Genomic DNA, 17,324 nt, shown 5'->3' on the forward strand with positions numbered 1-17,324 from the left:
ATTTCTTTTTTTTTTTAATAAGAAGTTGAAACCACATAGACTTTCTCATTTGAAAACAAAAAAGAACCCAAAAGCATACAAACAATATTATATTTTTAGTCCTCAATACTTAGGAAAAAGCTCTATGCCATGGAAAAGTTACCTAGTAAAGGTATTGAGAGAAGTAGATGCAGTAAGTAAATTCTGAATGTATAAACAATAGAACCAAGAACCAATACAGGGAATGTCTTAAATAGAAAAACTACAATTGTTTTTAGTGACTGGATGCCAAAGAATGTTTCTATATATATACAGCAATTTTCAAGAAACTGAAATGAACAACTTAAAGATACTTAAAAAAAAAACATGCAAGCACATGCAAGTACAGCAAGACACCTATACACTGGTTCCTTTTCCCAGAAACACTTAATGACAAGTGTACACCAAAAATACAGGATTTAAAAAACAATAAAGGAATTTCACTTAGTTCATCTATACTGTATTTAGTAATAGGGTGCTTTAGATTCAGTGCTTCTAACTTACAAGAAAAGTCATTGCTTTCTTAGAAATCTCTTCACATTTGTCTACAAGTATCTTCAAAACGTGGTAAACACATTTATTCACAATATGGAGATTTTTTAGACCACCCACGTTCATCTTGGTACTTAAACTTCATTTCCAGAACAGCATTAAATAATGTGATTCACATCTGACCTGCGTTTGTTCTTTAGTTTTCCCTCCAGCAAGAAAAGTACCTTTGTTTTACATGCCATGGGGTTTTGTTTGTTTTACGCACAGTGCTGTGTTTACCACTAGCCACTCCTTCATGGATTTAGTGTTAAAACAGACAACTTTTCCAGTGTTGCTGCACCACCACCACCATGAAAAGCTTAAACAGCAAGACACAAGAGAAAAAAGGATTTGAATAACTGCAGTCAAGCAACCAAGCTTACAGGAGGACTAGGAATCTTGCAGAAGTCAGAGATGTCAGAAGGCATTATCTGCATGATCATACTAAAGAATAAATATCATCAGAAAAAGGATCCCAAATGAGGCTGACCTACTGAAAATGAGTAATTTCAACCAAGCATGACTGCTCTGTAGCTTCAAACTCAGCATGTTTCTCTCTGCCCATACCCATCACCTTCTCTCTGCTCAGCTCTGTCCACTGCACGTGATACACCTTCAAGCATCACAAATACATCATGACAGAGAAAAATACTGATTGCTTGCACATCCCTGGTGTTAGAGAAGCTGCCCACACTACCCACATCAGAACACAAGCAACCCTGCAGAATTAACTGATCTTTGCAGAATGCCAACACAAAACTAAGTGCAAAGTGTCAAAGACATAGGATTCAGGGAATCTTTCTTCCAGGTCCTTTTTCCAAGAAAAGTACTCACAGAAGAAAAGCTGTAGAGAAATTTAAGACTTTTATTAAATGAAAGTAGTGTGGCTTTGGCTTGGATATTTATTGTTGAAAATAATAGTTCACCTTTTAGCTCAATTTCTCACTGTAGCCCTTTGACATGGATGACTGGATGTAAACTAGGTATGCACAACTCTAAACCCACCTTTTTGGCTAGTTTATATTTGTGTATGTTCAGCACTAATCATCTTGTCACTACAAATGGAATAGTTTCATTTAAAATACACATAATATTAAGTATGCAAACCAAGTCAATCAGAAAATGAAGGGGTTACAACAGTTTTGCTGCAGTGAGAATGAGAGCCTGATCACAGGCTCATGTACTCTTCCTCCCTCAATGTCCTTCACACTTTGAATGACTCATGTTAGTTAAATGTAACAAATAGAAAGATTTGCTCTGTATTTCCTTTACTTCCCCATTACTCAGAAAACAAGCCAAATAACACACCCATAAGAAAGAATGTGCAAAAATCATTGCAGCTTTTCAATTTTGTAGGCTCATCTATTTAGCGTCTACCTCAAAAACATTAAAGATGGGCTCACTCAAAAACATTCCTTTCCGAGTTCAGGAAATATAATGTTATGCTACGTTTATGAACATTGTAGTAAACTGAGGAAGGATGAAGTACCAATACTATAAAGGAAGTTTTGGAGGTAGGTAAGGAAAAATATCCCAGTACTTGTCTGAACCTGGGCTCAAGTACCTCACTCCCAGCTTTGTACAACTGTGACTGCATATAACTCACACACAGGAGCACTGAAATTCAAGCTCCCCATGGGAGTACTCCTCCTCCTCATATGCATAAATGCAGTGAGAAAATGCCAAGTCTGTGTATGCTGCAGGAATACTACAAGTGCTGTCAGCTAGAACACTACCTGGCTAATTACTCTTACTGAAAACCTCACTTGTTACTAGCATAGGTATCTGTGAAGCCCTGCTGGAAAGACATGATCCTCTGTTATATATGCAAGGAAAAACAGAAATAGCTGATTTCCAGGAACTCACAGAGAATGGAGAAATAATACAGACAGACTTAACAAACACTCTTCAGCAAGGATAAATAGAGGAAGATGCTATTCCCTCTCCAGTCTGGATTCAGGACCTCTCACCTTTTTGAAACCTCAGCAGTATGGAGCTTAACAAATTTGTCTTACCCCTAGAAGTCTGTCAGATTGTCAGTTTTCTATACCTCCTACTTCTTGGGGAAGAAGCCTGCTGCGTACAGTTGGCGTGCCCATGGCATGGCTGCTCTGTGACTCTGGGAACAGCCACAGGGGCAAAGCAGAACATGCAGACACTGTCATGTATCACACTCACTACTGTGTTAGGACTCTGTACAGCTACTAGAATACCCCAAAGGCCTCATGTGCCAAGTCCAACATTTCCATCTTTCAACTTGATCCACAAGACTAGTGCCAGGAACAGAAGCTGTTTGTGGATGCAGCCAAGTCCCTCGCACACAGAGGAGGGCCCAGAGATGGTGTCTGTTGGCCAAAAGGGAAGAAAAGTTTTCAGATATTTGTCTAGGGGAGAAGCTACACTTGAAGTTTCTTAAGTGTAAATTAAAGAGTGCTCTGAGAAACACCAGAAATTCAACCGTGGGAAAAATGAGCCAAAATACACAAAGAAACTGATTACACATTTTCACAAATAGACTTCAATTAGAACAAAAATGAAGTTTTTAATCAAAGCAACCTGAGCTCAAACACCAGCTAGATTATAAGCATTATTTCAAGAGCACAGGTGTATAGTGATAAAAAATCCCATATGGACAACTATTCTTGGCTTTTTGTTTTTCTCCCTCTTCCCTCACTTTTTATTGATTCCAGATATTGCTACAGTTTGCAAATACAGTCTTATATTTACAAACAACAAATGCACAGTTTCAACACTTTCCAGTTTGTGCCACTCAAGTAAGACTTTGAGGGAAAAAATCAGAACCAAGTCCTGCATGTTTTTGCAATTTCCCCTCTAGCTACCCATACAACACTCAGAGTAGCCTCCTTCAGCTTTCTTTTTCTTCCACCAGCCCCAAAGAGCATCACCAGGCTTTCCAATGTGAAAGGAAAAAAGCAAAACTGAAGTAGTATTTTCTTTCAATTTCACATGAGTAGATTAGCTCCAGGCACTTCTGACAAGTATCCAAACAGTGCTTCTGTCAGCTGCGTTTGTTGTCTCAACCTTGAAATCATTAGCACTTTTGGAGCTCAATTCTGTGTCAAAAGCATAACAGACTTAAATTTAAAATTTTTGAAACATATCCCTCTAATCGTTATGATGAATATACATATCCCTTCTCTATGTTTTTAATCACCAAAATATGTATTTCTACATGTTAAAAGTGCTGTTCAGTAAGAATCAACAGATCTATAATAGAAAGCCAAGCACTGCCTGTTATAATGACTCAAACCTAGAAAGTTTTTAAATTTTCACAATTTTCCCTAAGCACCTAGCTCTAGAAAAAGCCTAACGAACTCAGAAAATCCTGCTTCTCCAATACAATATTTAGGTTATAATTATTCAGTAATAACTTCTACTCCCAGTTTAGAGGGTTCTGAGTTACTACTCCAGCAGGGAGGAAGGCAGAGGTGGGGTGGCAGAGGAGGACGTTAATTGTAGTCTACTTTTTAGTCAAAGCCCGGGGCCTTGTTTCCGTATCGGGGACTGAGGTTCCCGAAAGCATCCCTACCCTACATGATGGCAGATTCTAACCACAGTGCATGAAGTATTGCCCAGTGTCTCTCTGCTTCAAAACTCAAGATAGAAAATCACACACACAGGGTAAAATTGTCATACATCATCCACAAGTATCTAAAAATTACACTCTCCTTCTCCCTTGCATTTATTTGATGTTAGAAATATTTTCACCATTAGCCTTCCCTCCTCTTTCAGTGCATCACAATGTTACGGTTTTAGCTTTTATTCAGCTGGGCAGCTTCTTCCCTGGTTTGAATCTGATCCCTTCAAGGTAGTGAATGCTTACAAAAACTTCTAGCCTACCTGCTCTGAGGTAGATTCATCACTCAAGAAGAAGATGGAACCACAAAACAGAAATGCACAAATTTCTGTTACTTGAAAAATGAAAAGAAAAAAGAAGGACTTCATATCAAGATGATTCCAAGGTGAACAAATGTAGACTGCGGGGAAGAAAAAATTTAGTCGACCTGCACTAATGTTTAATTGAAAAAGTGATGTATTTGTTCCAGTACTTTCTTTAAAACTATCTCATTTACTATTCCCTCTTCTACTGCTAATATTAGATTCTCGCTGACCTGTTTCACTGACTTAATGAAAAATATACTAATAAAATTAATAATTGGATTCAATAATTGAAGTCTCTGTTGATACTGAAAATTTTAATTTACACCCAAGTAAATCACACAGTTATAACAGTATGCATTTTTAATGACTGTTTATGAAATGATAAGCACAGTCCTTTCATTAATCAAGATATTTTACTTTATATTTTAACAATTCTTTAAGCATGGAATTTGCAAACCAACTGCTTCAAGGCACAGAAATTATTCTGTGTTTTTTATTTAATCTATTCTATTACCTATATTAGAACTTTTAAGCTAAAAATTAATTAGTAATGTAGTTAGAAAGTATAAAATTCCCTTCAAACAAAAATGAAAATAAATGTATCAAAAATTATTAATGATTTGTGGCTTTGGTTTACTCTGTCTAAAGCTTATATATGTTGGCTGCAAAAACAAAGTTAGTGACATCATTATGAAGCTCACTGGGTGTAGTGGTTTTAGCTAGGCCTCTGTGCTGGTTTAAAGGTAAACCGGCAGGAGAAATGAACTCACCACGAGAGAGATTATAAGTCAGAGCTACAGTTTAATGATAATATTACAATAAATACACTGACACAAGGGAAATTACTTTCAACTCGCAAAACCCAGCAGTATAACCCAGTGTCCTGGGGCACAAACCCAAAGGGGTTTGTTAGCCCTTGTGCTGAGACCCATGTGGTTCCCCCAAGTCCAAAGCAAAAGGAAGTGAAAAACCTGTTGGTGCAACAACCACCTCACCAACCAAATACTTTCTATCTAAACTACACCATGTTCAATAAAATTCAGTAAACTATTGAGTAAAACAAAGTAATGTCAGTAAATCCAAGGAATGACTGCAGACACTGCAGACCTATCAGGCACAGCACTACACAGAGGAATTGTAGTTCTACCTTACCATTGAAGCTCAGGGTACCCTGAGTCTTCTGATGTGGACAGTTGCTGATGATACTTTAACTGACACAAGGAAAGAAGTCATGTTACTGACCTTACAAGATGAGTATTCACGTTCCAAATCTGATTAAAAGAAAAAAAATCATCTTTTCCCCACAACAACTAACCAATCTGGATAAATCTATAAGTGGTAGGTAAGGATCTCTAACAGCTGCAAGTGTAGGAGTGGGAATCGTAGATCCAGTATAACACCTTTCTGAAAAGCAGCACTGAATTCACATTGCAGGGAACACAAGTTAGCACAAACATAACCTCCATCAGTTTTTCTAAAAGAATGGTCTTTAAAAGATCTTTAAGCATCACTTTTTCTTTAGACACCCTGTGGCATATTAAGTTGAAAGACCAGAACTTCAGAAAAGAAAGCTGCTTCTAGTAACATTCCTAGCAATTTCCCAGCCCCTCAGACTAACCATCCTGTAGGAAAGGAATGCGCTGAAACCCAGGTCGAAAGACACAGATGTATGGTTGCTGTCTAGGGACAACTAAAAGCTAAAGTTAAGAGTTCTTGTAAAGAAAAATACATAACAATATACCCCCTGCAAGATTACTTTTCTGATTAAACCAATACCTCCCCTTGAATTCCAAAAATGCAACAAAACAAAAAGGGGAAGACTAACAAAAAAAATATAAGAAAAAGCAGAATTTCATCCCTTCCCCTATTTTGTACATATATTTTGAAGCCTAGCCTTTAATCTCTAGAATCTGCATGAAAACAGGAGTGGGCGGCTGCCATGGAAACACAGTTATTCCAATTTATGATTTTCTCATGTTTCTAGGCTGGGTTACTGACTGTAATAACAAGGGATTGAGGATCCAACAGTTCAGAATTTAGCTGGAATAAATATTTTTCTTCCCTAAAAAGTCTGCCTGCCCCAGCAAGGACCAGGATCTAGATTAAGATGTTCTTAACAGAAAATAAAACAGTTTCTTCACAAATCCCCATCTGCAAATACAGACAGTTTCAGAAGGATTTGAAAATGGCAACAATCTTCCTCTTTATGTATACTTAGGATTGCACCATAAACTAATGCTCCCGTTCAGTTTCTCCAAAACAGGGGACTCTCACCATGGAGAACACATGATGAAACACAATAAAACCCTCCAGCACAAAATTCATATGGAAAAGCGTCAGTCAAATAAAGAGGTTCTTAAGATTTTCAGTAATCCCTGCAAGCTCCATTCAACACCTTTAACAACAAGCGAACAGCTTTACTAAATAGAGTATGTTTCTTCTTAGTGGTCCTATTTACCAAAACAGATTACAGAGAAATCAAGGAGAGCTGAGAAGATTCTGAGTCTATACAGAAAGAATCTCAAAGTGAGGTAAAATGGGAAAGATATAAGCAGGATAGACAGTTTTCAGCTCTACCTAATACTGTCTATGCAGTATTTTTCAGAGCTCCTGAAAAAAATATGACAAAAGACACTGTATTATTGTCATTCTCTAGCAGTGCTCTCCAGTTGGAAAAACAGAATCACTGCTGCTATACCAGTGATTTTTTCCTGGCTCTTTGCCTTTGGAAAAATAGACCTCAGCAAAAAATATTTGTATTCAGAGAAACATGCCATCTCATTTACTTGTACCAGTCTGTTTCTGTGATCCAGTGTGGGAGCTCACCTGTGGATGGAATGTCCTTAGGTTTCAAGTGATACTCAGCATTTTTCATGCAATTGAAACACTAACTGATATTAAAAAAAAAAAAATCATAGACAAATTGAAATCCCTGAACACTTTTCTGGCAAGTTCCAACTTAGAAAAAAGGTCTTGGGTGTTTCACTGACATTTAGGTCCCTGAAATTATTTGCTTAATATGCAGCTGCAATCAAAAAAAGCCAAAAACATACTAAGCATCATCAGAAAGGACAAGACAAAAAGCCACTGTTTTACTACAGTTTGAAACATTGATGCAACTTCATCCTAACTATCGCATGCAACAGCAGTCACTTCGCCTTCATAAGGACATAGGGGAGTCAGAAGAACACAGCAAAATGAACACCACAGGTAGCTGAGGGAATACAGCATCTGTCTTATGGGTAGAGATTAAAAATGGATCCCTAATACACTTGTGCTCCATCACCTTCACTGGCTGTGCTCATGGCCTACCCTTGAAGGTCACACCACAGCCAGCCATGGTCTTGCGTGGTACATTCCAGTGCATCAAGATGTTACAAGATTTCATTAGCTGTAGATGGGTTACTGCTAACAATGACATAAAAAGAGTGGTCTTTTGGGATGTGAAACAAGACACATGGGACTCCTCACAGCCTTTTAAGGACAAGGGAAAGGCTGATTGCTCTGCTGTTTCTGCAGTGTAAATCAAATTTCTGTCACATACATTTTCCTCCACATCAATGCCAGAATGTCCTCCTAGGTATTTGAGGATATCTAAAACTCTTCATTAAGAACAGACTTTATTCAGTAGTTTGAAAAACACCCAGTGAGGTCCTAAAAATTTATATAGGAGTCTTTGATTAAAATAAATGAGACACTGGTACCTCAAAAAAGAGCAACATGAGCTGTTTTAGCAAAATTATAGTATCAAAAAGGCAACCCCACAGAAATACTTTATTCATTGTACTGAAAAAGTGTTTATGAATTGTTTTATCCACAGTAAGACAACCTGCTTTACCATGCAGTGGTGACAGAGTAATTTGTTCTTTCATTATCCAGGTTATTTATTATTTTAAGTACTGATCTGTTGCAATTTTCCTGACTTATCACAAGACAACCGCACTTCTGGGAACAAGATGAAATACAGGCACAAGAAACATTTTTTTGTCAAAGTTACAAATACACTTCACTGGCATCCTAATTTAACACTTCATTTTTAGTGTCATGCTTTTGTTTACACATCATTCTTTTGCAGAAAAAGCCCAGGAGAGCAGTGACACACACCTGAATCATTCCTGTAACACACAAATCAGTTTGAGTAAATCCTTAGCAAGCAATGGATTTAAGTCAGACAGTCCACTTGAGAACTCTCATTTAACTTCAGGTATTAGCTAGACTCTTCCTTTCCTGTAACAAAATATTCCCACTCACAATTTCCAGCTCTTCCTTCTAAATACATGCCAAAGAGTCTTAGTTAAATATTAATGAGTTGTCCTTGTACAGTACGCATTTTTGGTGCAGTACAATACTTTTTTTTTTTTAAACAAGAATTAATGTTCAGGACTCTCAAATATGCAAAGCACTTAAAATTTCAACAGTCCTTAGAAAACTCTTATCCATTACAAGTTTACTTAAGGAGATCTCAACCCTTCAGTAATGCTGATTGACCACTGGCAAGGCTTTTTGTTGCCTCTCTCAATAGAGCATGCAGATTTTGAAACCACATCCTTACTTCAAAGAGCCACTTCACAGCAGCATGGTACATATTGCTCAAGCTCCTGCTTCAGTCACCCTGTTGTCAGTCAGACCAAGTTGCAGCTCTTCCTCTAAGCAAGAGTATGTATTAATCTCCTCCTTGCAACCATAGATGGTTTAATTCTCTTTTCTCACCTCCTTACAGCTCACATCTCAGTCAAAATTAGTGTACCAGCAACATGGCTGACCATCTCTAAGCAGCACAGATTTCATGCATGCTTCGTGTCTTATTTGATGAGATGAGCAACAAATAAAGTCCTTTCTGGACTATGATTAAGAGCAGCATCAATACCAAATGCTTATCTCTTAATTCCTAGATTTAATAATTCCTAGCATGGAAACAGACTTTAATAGAGAAAATACTGAAGATAAACAAATCTAGAATAACTATGTAAGAATTAATTTAAGAATATGCCCATTGCTCAAAGACAGATAGGCAAACTGAATGAGCACAAAAGAGTTAAGACTAGAAAATTGTTTTTTCCCTCACAGACTTTTCCTGTTGGTAAAGAGAACAATGGGATTACAGGCACCCTAAAGGAACAACAACAAGTAGAAAGCAGTTTCCAGTTGGCTTTGCTAACACTTTTGATAAAGTGACAATAGTTAAACCAGAAAGAAATACTTGGAACTTTCATAATTTGATTATTTTAACAAACCAAGTCTGAAACATGAAATACATAAGCAGCAACCCCAAAAGTTTGAAGAGTATCTGAAATATTAATGACCTATCCATAGACATAAAATTACCAATCAAACATTCACAGGTCCTTGGACAATTCATTTTGAGCTCAAATTAAGCTAAGTTAAGCATCCCTTTGATCCAAGATGCATGCATTATTTAGCATTAGCTAGACATTAGTTCATTTACACAAACACATGCCAAGTGGATTTATGCAAGAGGGTACCCATTTCTGCTTAATTTGGAATATCCTGGTTCTCTCTCTGAAAGCTAAACCACAGTGATTTATGCCATTTAGGTAGTCTTTGTATTTTAGCAAAAGCACACACTCAAAAAGCTACAGTCAGGAACTCTTCCAGTAGAAAAGTGAAGAGGTGTGACTCTAGGTGTTTCCATATGCACAAAATCAACCCGCTAATTTTTCATTGTATTTTTGTGGCTTTTCCCTTCTGGTATACTAAAATATGCACATAAGGGTGGTCTTTTGGGGAGTTAGGGGGAGTGGTTAAGGGGTAGTGGTTTAGTTTTGTTGGTTTGGGTGAGTTAGTGTTTGGTTTGGGGTTTTTTCCTGATCTATGCAGCTGATCAAAATTTGCATCACATAAATTAAAATCCTAAATAAGCACTTATAAGGAAGACTGGTAAAGAATGGAATGAAAGGGAAACATGAGCTGTTAAAGACTAGCAACAGTGAGAAACTGAAATAATGGGGAAAAAAACTAGCAATAAACTTTGAAAAGTAACTGCCTTTAGTTTCTTTTCCCTATGAACCATTCCCTATGCCCCACACTCCTGGTGTGTGAATGTAGACTAAACTATAGGTACACTCCATAACAATGACTTTTCGACTCAGGTACTTTTAAACTTCCTCTCAGCATCCCAAAGCATTTATTGATTTTCCGGTATTCTCAGGACTGGTTTACAGCCCACTCTCAAAGACAAAGAAAGTTTGAGAATAACTAAAATAAGAAATTCATGCACCCTTATTTAAACTTCCTCTTGCCCTGCCTCCTGCAACATCAAAGCAATCCAACACCCAGACTGGATGTGTTCATTGCTTGACCGCATTTAGCATTTAGTATGTGATAAGACTATGAACTACAACAGATGATGGAAATTTGGCTGAAAACCACAAAATAACAGTCCAAAACTCATAAATATTTGCTACATCCTGAAAGATTTCTGTTAATCTGGGAAATATAGGCTAAATCTGTAGCCTTTATTCAGCTTATTAAAACTGCTGTGGGTAATGTTTGCTTTTAAAGCCTAAGAGAATGAGTGATATTTAAAACAAAAACAAGATTAAAAATCAAATGGCAAACCATTTATTTCCTCCTGTCTAAACAGATCTCAGTAGCACACAAACAATGTGAGCTAATCCAAACTGTCACAGAATACTGTATTTATTTATCTAGCACTGCTGAAGCCAAGTACTGAATGGGGGAGATACTGACAGAGGGAAGGACCAATAGAATTAGTTCCACTAAGCTGAGGCAAACAAGTCATCCCATATACCTGAAGGGAAAAAGAGTTTCTTAATAAGAACAATAATTATTGAGCAACTAGAGGCAAAAAGCAATGGTAATACAAGGACTGGGAACCCAGAAAAATACAGGGAAGGAGATGAGACTAATATGGAGGCACATCTTACAGAGCTGAACCACCATTTTATCACTTACATTTTGAAGTACCAGCAAGGATAAGATCAGGTAAGCAAGTTGGAAACAAGAGAAAATAGATCACAGAGTAATGGAGATAAAGTGAGGCACAGAACTGTTCTAATTACCCCAAGGACAACTTTAAAGCAATACTCAGATCTGAAACTCAATGAAAAAGGATATCAGGGACACCGAAACCTTGCTCAGACAGACCTGGGAGAACCTTTTCAGGGCCAGCTGATGTGCTGCTACAGAAGCTCAACATGGAATCATAAAAAAACCATTTGATTAAAAGTAATCTTACAAATTAAATGAAATGTTTTGGATGCTTAAAGCTTGAAGAAGCATCAACAAAGAAACATGGCAAAAAATACCAGGAGAGCCACTGATGAAAGGTGAAATAAATGGAGTTTCCTTACGAGAAAGAGAAATCAACTCATACATCTGCAATATGCATCTGATTCAGTGGCATCTCAAAACTCCACCGAAAACTCCCAGCTTAACACAGACTTTAAGGTGGGGCACCTTAAAGGCAAAGCAAGCGATACCAGCCAACAAAATCCACCATGAGATAGAGTAACTGACAGCATGGAATCACAAAGTTATTTTACAAACAATCCACTGAAAGAGCAGTTTTGGCATAATGTTCTGACAACAAAAATAAAAATCCCACAAATAAGCCTTATCTGTTTCTCAACCAAGAATACCTCTATTCAACATTCTGATGACATCAGCCAATCACTGAACCATGCTGAGGAAGCAGAAGAAGTTTGGGGTTTTTCCCCTTCAGTTTTCACTTTCAACTTGAAAAAACACAATCTTTCAGCTTGATGAAGCTTATTAGCAAACTGCAGCTTCAACAGGAATGAACAGATTCTTCTAAGAAACAGCAGTGCCATGCAGTCAAACCAAAAGACATCTGTAGTTCAGCTCCCTTCTGTCAATAACCAAAAAGCAACACTTGAATGGAATGTGAAATGCCACGTGCTAACAATATTATACAGCACAGCACCATTACATGACATATGGAAATCTCTTGGTTTCTCCTACCAAAGTAACTGCTAGGAAATAGTCTTCCAGTCATCATCTAAGAAATACCTGCAATTCCATACTGTGCTCTTGATTGCATAGGTGTATAAAACATAAAATGATACACAGGGTTGCTTCAATTTCATGTTTTTGTGGACCATTAATACAGCTCGTATTATACACTTGACTCATATAACTATATCCAATGCTCACCATGACATTGCAAGAATATTGCCTCTTTGAAAAATGAAAGAATAATCTCCAAAAACTCCCAAATGCACTCACTAGAGTCTTAACCTCAACACACAAAAAATAGCAGTTATTCTTTAAACACAAGGGCAAGGATTAAACAACCCAGAGATGCTCTCTCCTTCATACTGTTGTAGTTCACTAGTGAGCCAAATGAGCCATCCAGCAGCATTACTACTAAAGTTTTCAATTTTGGAATGACATACAAAATTCCAGTTACAAATCAATTTAAGATCTTCAGATGAGAAGCACTACCAGTATCATTTGCTATTGTCATGCACATACTGTAATCTAGCATGAGACACAAACAAGCCTTTAGAAAATGTCCTGTAGAGATCTATCACCTTCCAGTGACCTCCTTCAAAACATACTTGGATCTGTTCCAGCCTTTTATTGCTCTCTGGCACTAGTAATCCACCATTTGATCATTATTAAACATTCACAGCAGATGTGCCTACAAACAGAGCATGATGCTTTAAGTGTCTAAGAACAGGAAGAGATGAACTCTCAAGAAACAAAGATTCTGAGTTTATGCTAATAAATTTACTTTAAAAGACTAAATGAAGGAGAAACATATGCAGATTTCCTTAAGCTCTTCTATTTTGGAGTTAAGTCACGAAAGTGCTGCTCGTGTCAGACTACATGTCCTGTAGCACCCTACAGTACTCCAAGTATTTCTGTATTACTAAGTTTTTTCCAAATCCCATTTTTGCCCTCACTAAACACCACAGCAGAAAAGATATCAGTGTAGTGTTGGCAGAGAGGAACACAGTTGTTATGCAATTAGCTATGTAAAGCTGCATTTGTTCTCTTTCTCTATTTACACTAAACAGATGAACAAATATGATGATAAAATGGAACCAGCTTTACTAGAATGAATGTTGAATGGTAAAAACATCCTAACTTGATTACTGATCAGAGTTGGTGAGACAGACTCGACAGTCTACATGAATGAAGAAATGTAAATGCCACAGAGTTTTCTACTGCCAAAAAGTATGTAGGAATTAATACCCTACTATGTACAAAACCAGAACAGGACAAGCAAAACCAGAAAAGTAGAACAGCATGTTATGGTTACAACAGTACAAGGCACAGGGGAAGTTTTAGTTCTCAAAACCAGTTTTGAGTCACCACAGTACAAATCTGTATGGGTAGGGACTGCTACTACTGGTCAGTTTAGCAGCATGCAGAAAGTCACTTCACATAATTTTACTGAACTTACATTCAACATTGCTTTCACAATTCTTGTTCAGTTCTTACTTTTGTATGTCTTCCTTAACTTTAGTTAGAGTACAATAGCAGTTCTACCTGGTAGGATTCCAAAAAATCTCAGGAAACAGTTAAAAAAAAAGGGTATTTAGACTAAATACATGTCTCAGAAACCCTTTAAATGAAATTTTATAGAGAGTATCTCAGATGTGCTTTACTGGGTAAGGTGGGAAAGCCAAAAGCGCAGAGAAATTAGTCAACAGGAAGTATTCATCACTACTGTTCACAAATTTGCTTCATCACATTATTCACAGTAGCACATTTGCCTACAAAACTTAAGCAACTTACTTTGCAGTGGTCATACTGCTGCTGTAAGGTTGGAACATCCCCTCCAACAGGCATTTGCTTTTTCAGTTCTTCATCTTTTGCATTCAGCCATTTGATTAACTCTTCCAGGGATGTCAACAATCTGTTCCATTTCTCTGCACTGGCCTCCAAGTGAGCCCTGTGAATCAACATAAGAGCATCTTTAAAGCCCTGAAAAGCAAAACCAGCATGGGAATGCAACAATTAAACTTATTCCATCAGAAAGATAAGAACATGTCACGTGCAAAGCCACTTTGTGTTAAAAAACTCTCTTCTTCAAGATACTTGGCACAGCAAAACAAAATCAGCAGAGGAGAAATAGGGGAACACAGACAAATGTACCTGATGCTTTAACTCACCTCAAATCTTAAACACTGCATGTCTAAGCAACATAAAGAAATTATGTGTTTTGTTGAGACTTCACCACTGTTGCACAAGAAGCATAAGTGTCATTTAGTGAGCTAAAGCACTGCAGAACTGAACTCTTTCATGCCAGGACTACTTCTCTCCAGAAGCAAAAAGCAAAGTTCTCCCAGCAGTGATCAACAGCAAGTTGCCTGTGCTGCTGAACATCTCAATCAGTGATTCAGGTTATTCAGTACATCATCTCTAGTCAATGGTGAGTTACTAGAGGATTAATACAGTGAATCTGTTTCATGGTTTGATGGGCAAAAAAAGACCCAATTCCACAATGCTTTTTCCATACTTTTCAAAACACTTTGACTTGATGTCCCCTCCCTGAAGTGCCTAAAAGGTGTATAGAAATCTTGAACAGCGACCAGCTGCTCCTCTTCTACTGCAGTCATTCTGTGTTATAGAACCATTGAAGAACAGCATGTCCTTAGTTTATACCAGTAAACAACAGTTTCTTTCTTTCTCCACAGAGGTGATGGAGTGGAGCTGAATGCTTTTCAATGTAGTCTCACACCAGCTCTCTAAATTCTTGCTCTGCTTCTCATAGGTGAATGAACTAAACTCTACTCCCTTTCCTGTTTCGCACATTATTGTTTGGGTTTTTTTTCCTGATTCACTGTGACTCACATCTTGAAACTTTCACCTGGCTTCCCTTGTATTATCAAATGCTAAAATGGCATTTGAGTGAATGTTTGGAACTGATATGACAGTATCTGGATTGAAGGGATGATGTGCTGCAAGGCTAATTTCAACACAAGCTTAGGTTTGGTCACACTGGGATCTCCCACTCATACTAGAACAGATGAGCCAATAAAGTAGTCAGGTAAGGTGGTGGGAGGGAAGGGAGTGGAATACAAACCAAAAAAAGAAAATAATCACATTTCTGAAATGGACAAACTGACTACCTTCATGAAGAGGAGTGTATTCTCCTTCACTCCAGTGAATGAAAGCCCCCAGGTAACTACTTAGGAAAAAAATATAAAATCCAAGTACTTGCTAGAAGCACCATTTTACTGCCTACAGTCTTGTGCATTATGGTTTCTATTGTCCCTTATTGCTCTCTTTCTCCCAACACCCAACTGAAGCCAGCAGCTTGTAGCTCAGGCATGAAGCTCTGAGTCAGCATCCTGCCCTCCAGTGAATTACAAGCAAGCTGTTGCTGTAGGCCTTAGTTTGCAGGCCAGCAGTTCCTGAGTGAAATGTGCTGTTTTCACTCCCCTGATCTGTTTTCAGTTCTGTAATGGTCACTACCTAAAACTACTTTCAAGGCAACCAAGGTCTTCTTTCCATACAGTCATTTATGAACTCTAAAGCAAATGCACATGAGGTACCTGCTTCACAGCTGGAGCATTCACAATAGATGGCCCCAGATGACCCCAGACATGCACAGGGATATACTCCCAACACCACAGGCTAGTAGTCAACATACAATGTTTGTCTTCTCCTTTTTACAACTACCTTCACATTATGTTCAATGTGCCCTCAGAAATACCAAACTGCAAAGTCTTGTTTATACGCTACCCTCAGGTACTCAGAATTGGCCGTTCTTTCTGGAAAACAGATTTATACTCCCTATTAATCAGGCAGAGGAGAGACACTGTCCTCTCACCTAAGCCAAGGCAGCCCAAATGTGAATTTAAGTTTTGCTGTTAAGATCATGATTGTTAAAAATATGAAACATCTTTATGAATTTCTGAGTGAAGATTGGTGTCTGTCTTGGCCACAGCAAGCACAAAGTGATTGAGTTTAAAACAGGAGGAAAAGTGCCAGCAAAAACTAAACTCTGGACATGAGGAGAGCACACTTCAGGCTGCTCAGTGAATGACCAAGTAAGGTCCTGAACGAAAATGTTTTTAGAGGTGCTGGGGTCCATCAGTGCTGGTCACTTTTTAAACATCACCTCCTCAGGGCACAGGAACAGGCAATTCCCTAATGTTGGAAGTCAAACAAGAGAGGCTGAAGGATGGCTTGGCTGAACAGTGATGTCCTTTTAGAGATAAGGCTAAAAAGGAAGGTGAATGCCAGTGGAAGCCAGGTCAAGTGACATGGAAAGAATTCAGAGATGCTGCTTGCCACTGTACAAGGAAAATTCGTGCAGCCAAAGCTCAGCTGGAATTGAACAGAAATGTCAGGGACAACAAAAGGAGCTTTTTCAAATATATTAATGCCAATTGGCAGTATAGAAATATCATTGGCTCATTACAGGCTAAGGATGGTTGCCTCACAAACAGGGACAGAGATAAGGCAGAGGGGTCTGACACTTTCTTTGTCTTCAACATGGATGACAGACCCAAGGGGGTCTCAGTGCCCTGAGGCGGAGGACCGTGACTGCAAGAACTATCAACTCCCACTTGTCCCTGAAATTGCTGAATCTGCTGCTCCAGCTGGATCCCTACCAATCTATGGGGCCTGTTGGGATTCATCCCAGAGTCCTCAAAGAGCTGGCTGATGTCATCACAAAACCTCTCTCAATGATTTTTGAATGGTCTTGGGAATCTGAAGAGGTCCCAGCTGCCTGGAAGCTGGGGAATGTTATCCCGATTTTCAAGAAGGGCAAGGACAACCCTGGAAACTACAGGCCTGTCAGTCTCACTTCAGTGCCTGGTAAAGTTATGGAGGAGAATATTCTAGGAAGCATTGAAAAACACCTGAAAGACAACACAGTCACTGGTCACAATCAGCATGGCCAG

The 17,324-nt window shown here is 38.3% G+C and overlaps 1 protein-coding gene across 10 annotated transcripts in view; it reads right to left on the reverse strand.

Moving 5' to 3' along the window:
* Positions 1–17,324, reverse strand: part of UTRN (utrophin) — a 386,042-nt gene that overhangs the window by 116,620 nt on the left and 252,098 nt on the right. For all 10 annotated transcript variants that reach the window (XM_071549382.1, XM_071549384.1, XM_071549380.1 and 7 more), the window contains one exon: positions 14,203–14,359. In XM_071549382.1, coding sequence (XP_071405483.1) covers positions 14,203–14,359 — 157 coding nt within the window. The remainder of the gene's footprint in view (positions 1–14,202; positions 14,360–17,324) is intronic.

Source organism: Pithys albifrons, chromosome 2 (genome assembly GCF_047495875.1).
Source record: "Pithys albifrons albifrons isolate INPA30051 chromosome 2, PitAlb_v1, whole genome shotgun sequence".
NCBI classification, from domain to species: domain Eukaryota; kingdom Metazoa; phylum Chordata; class Aves; order Passeriformes; family Thamnophilidae; genus Pithys; species Pithys albifrons.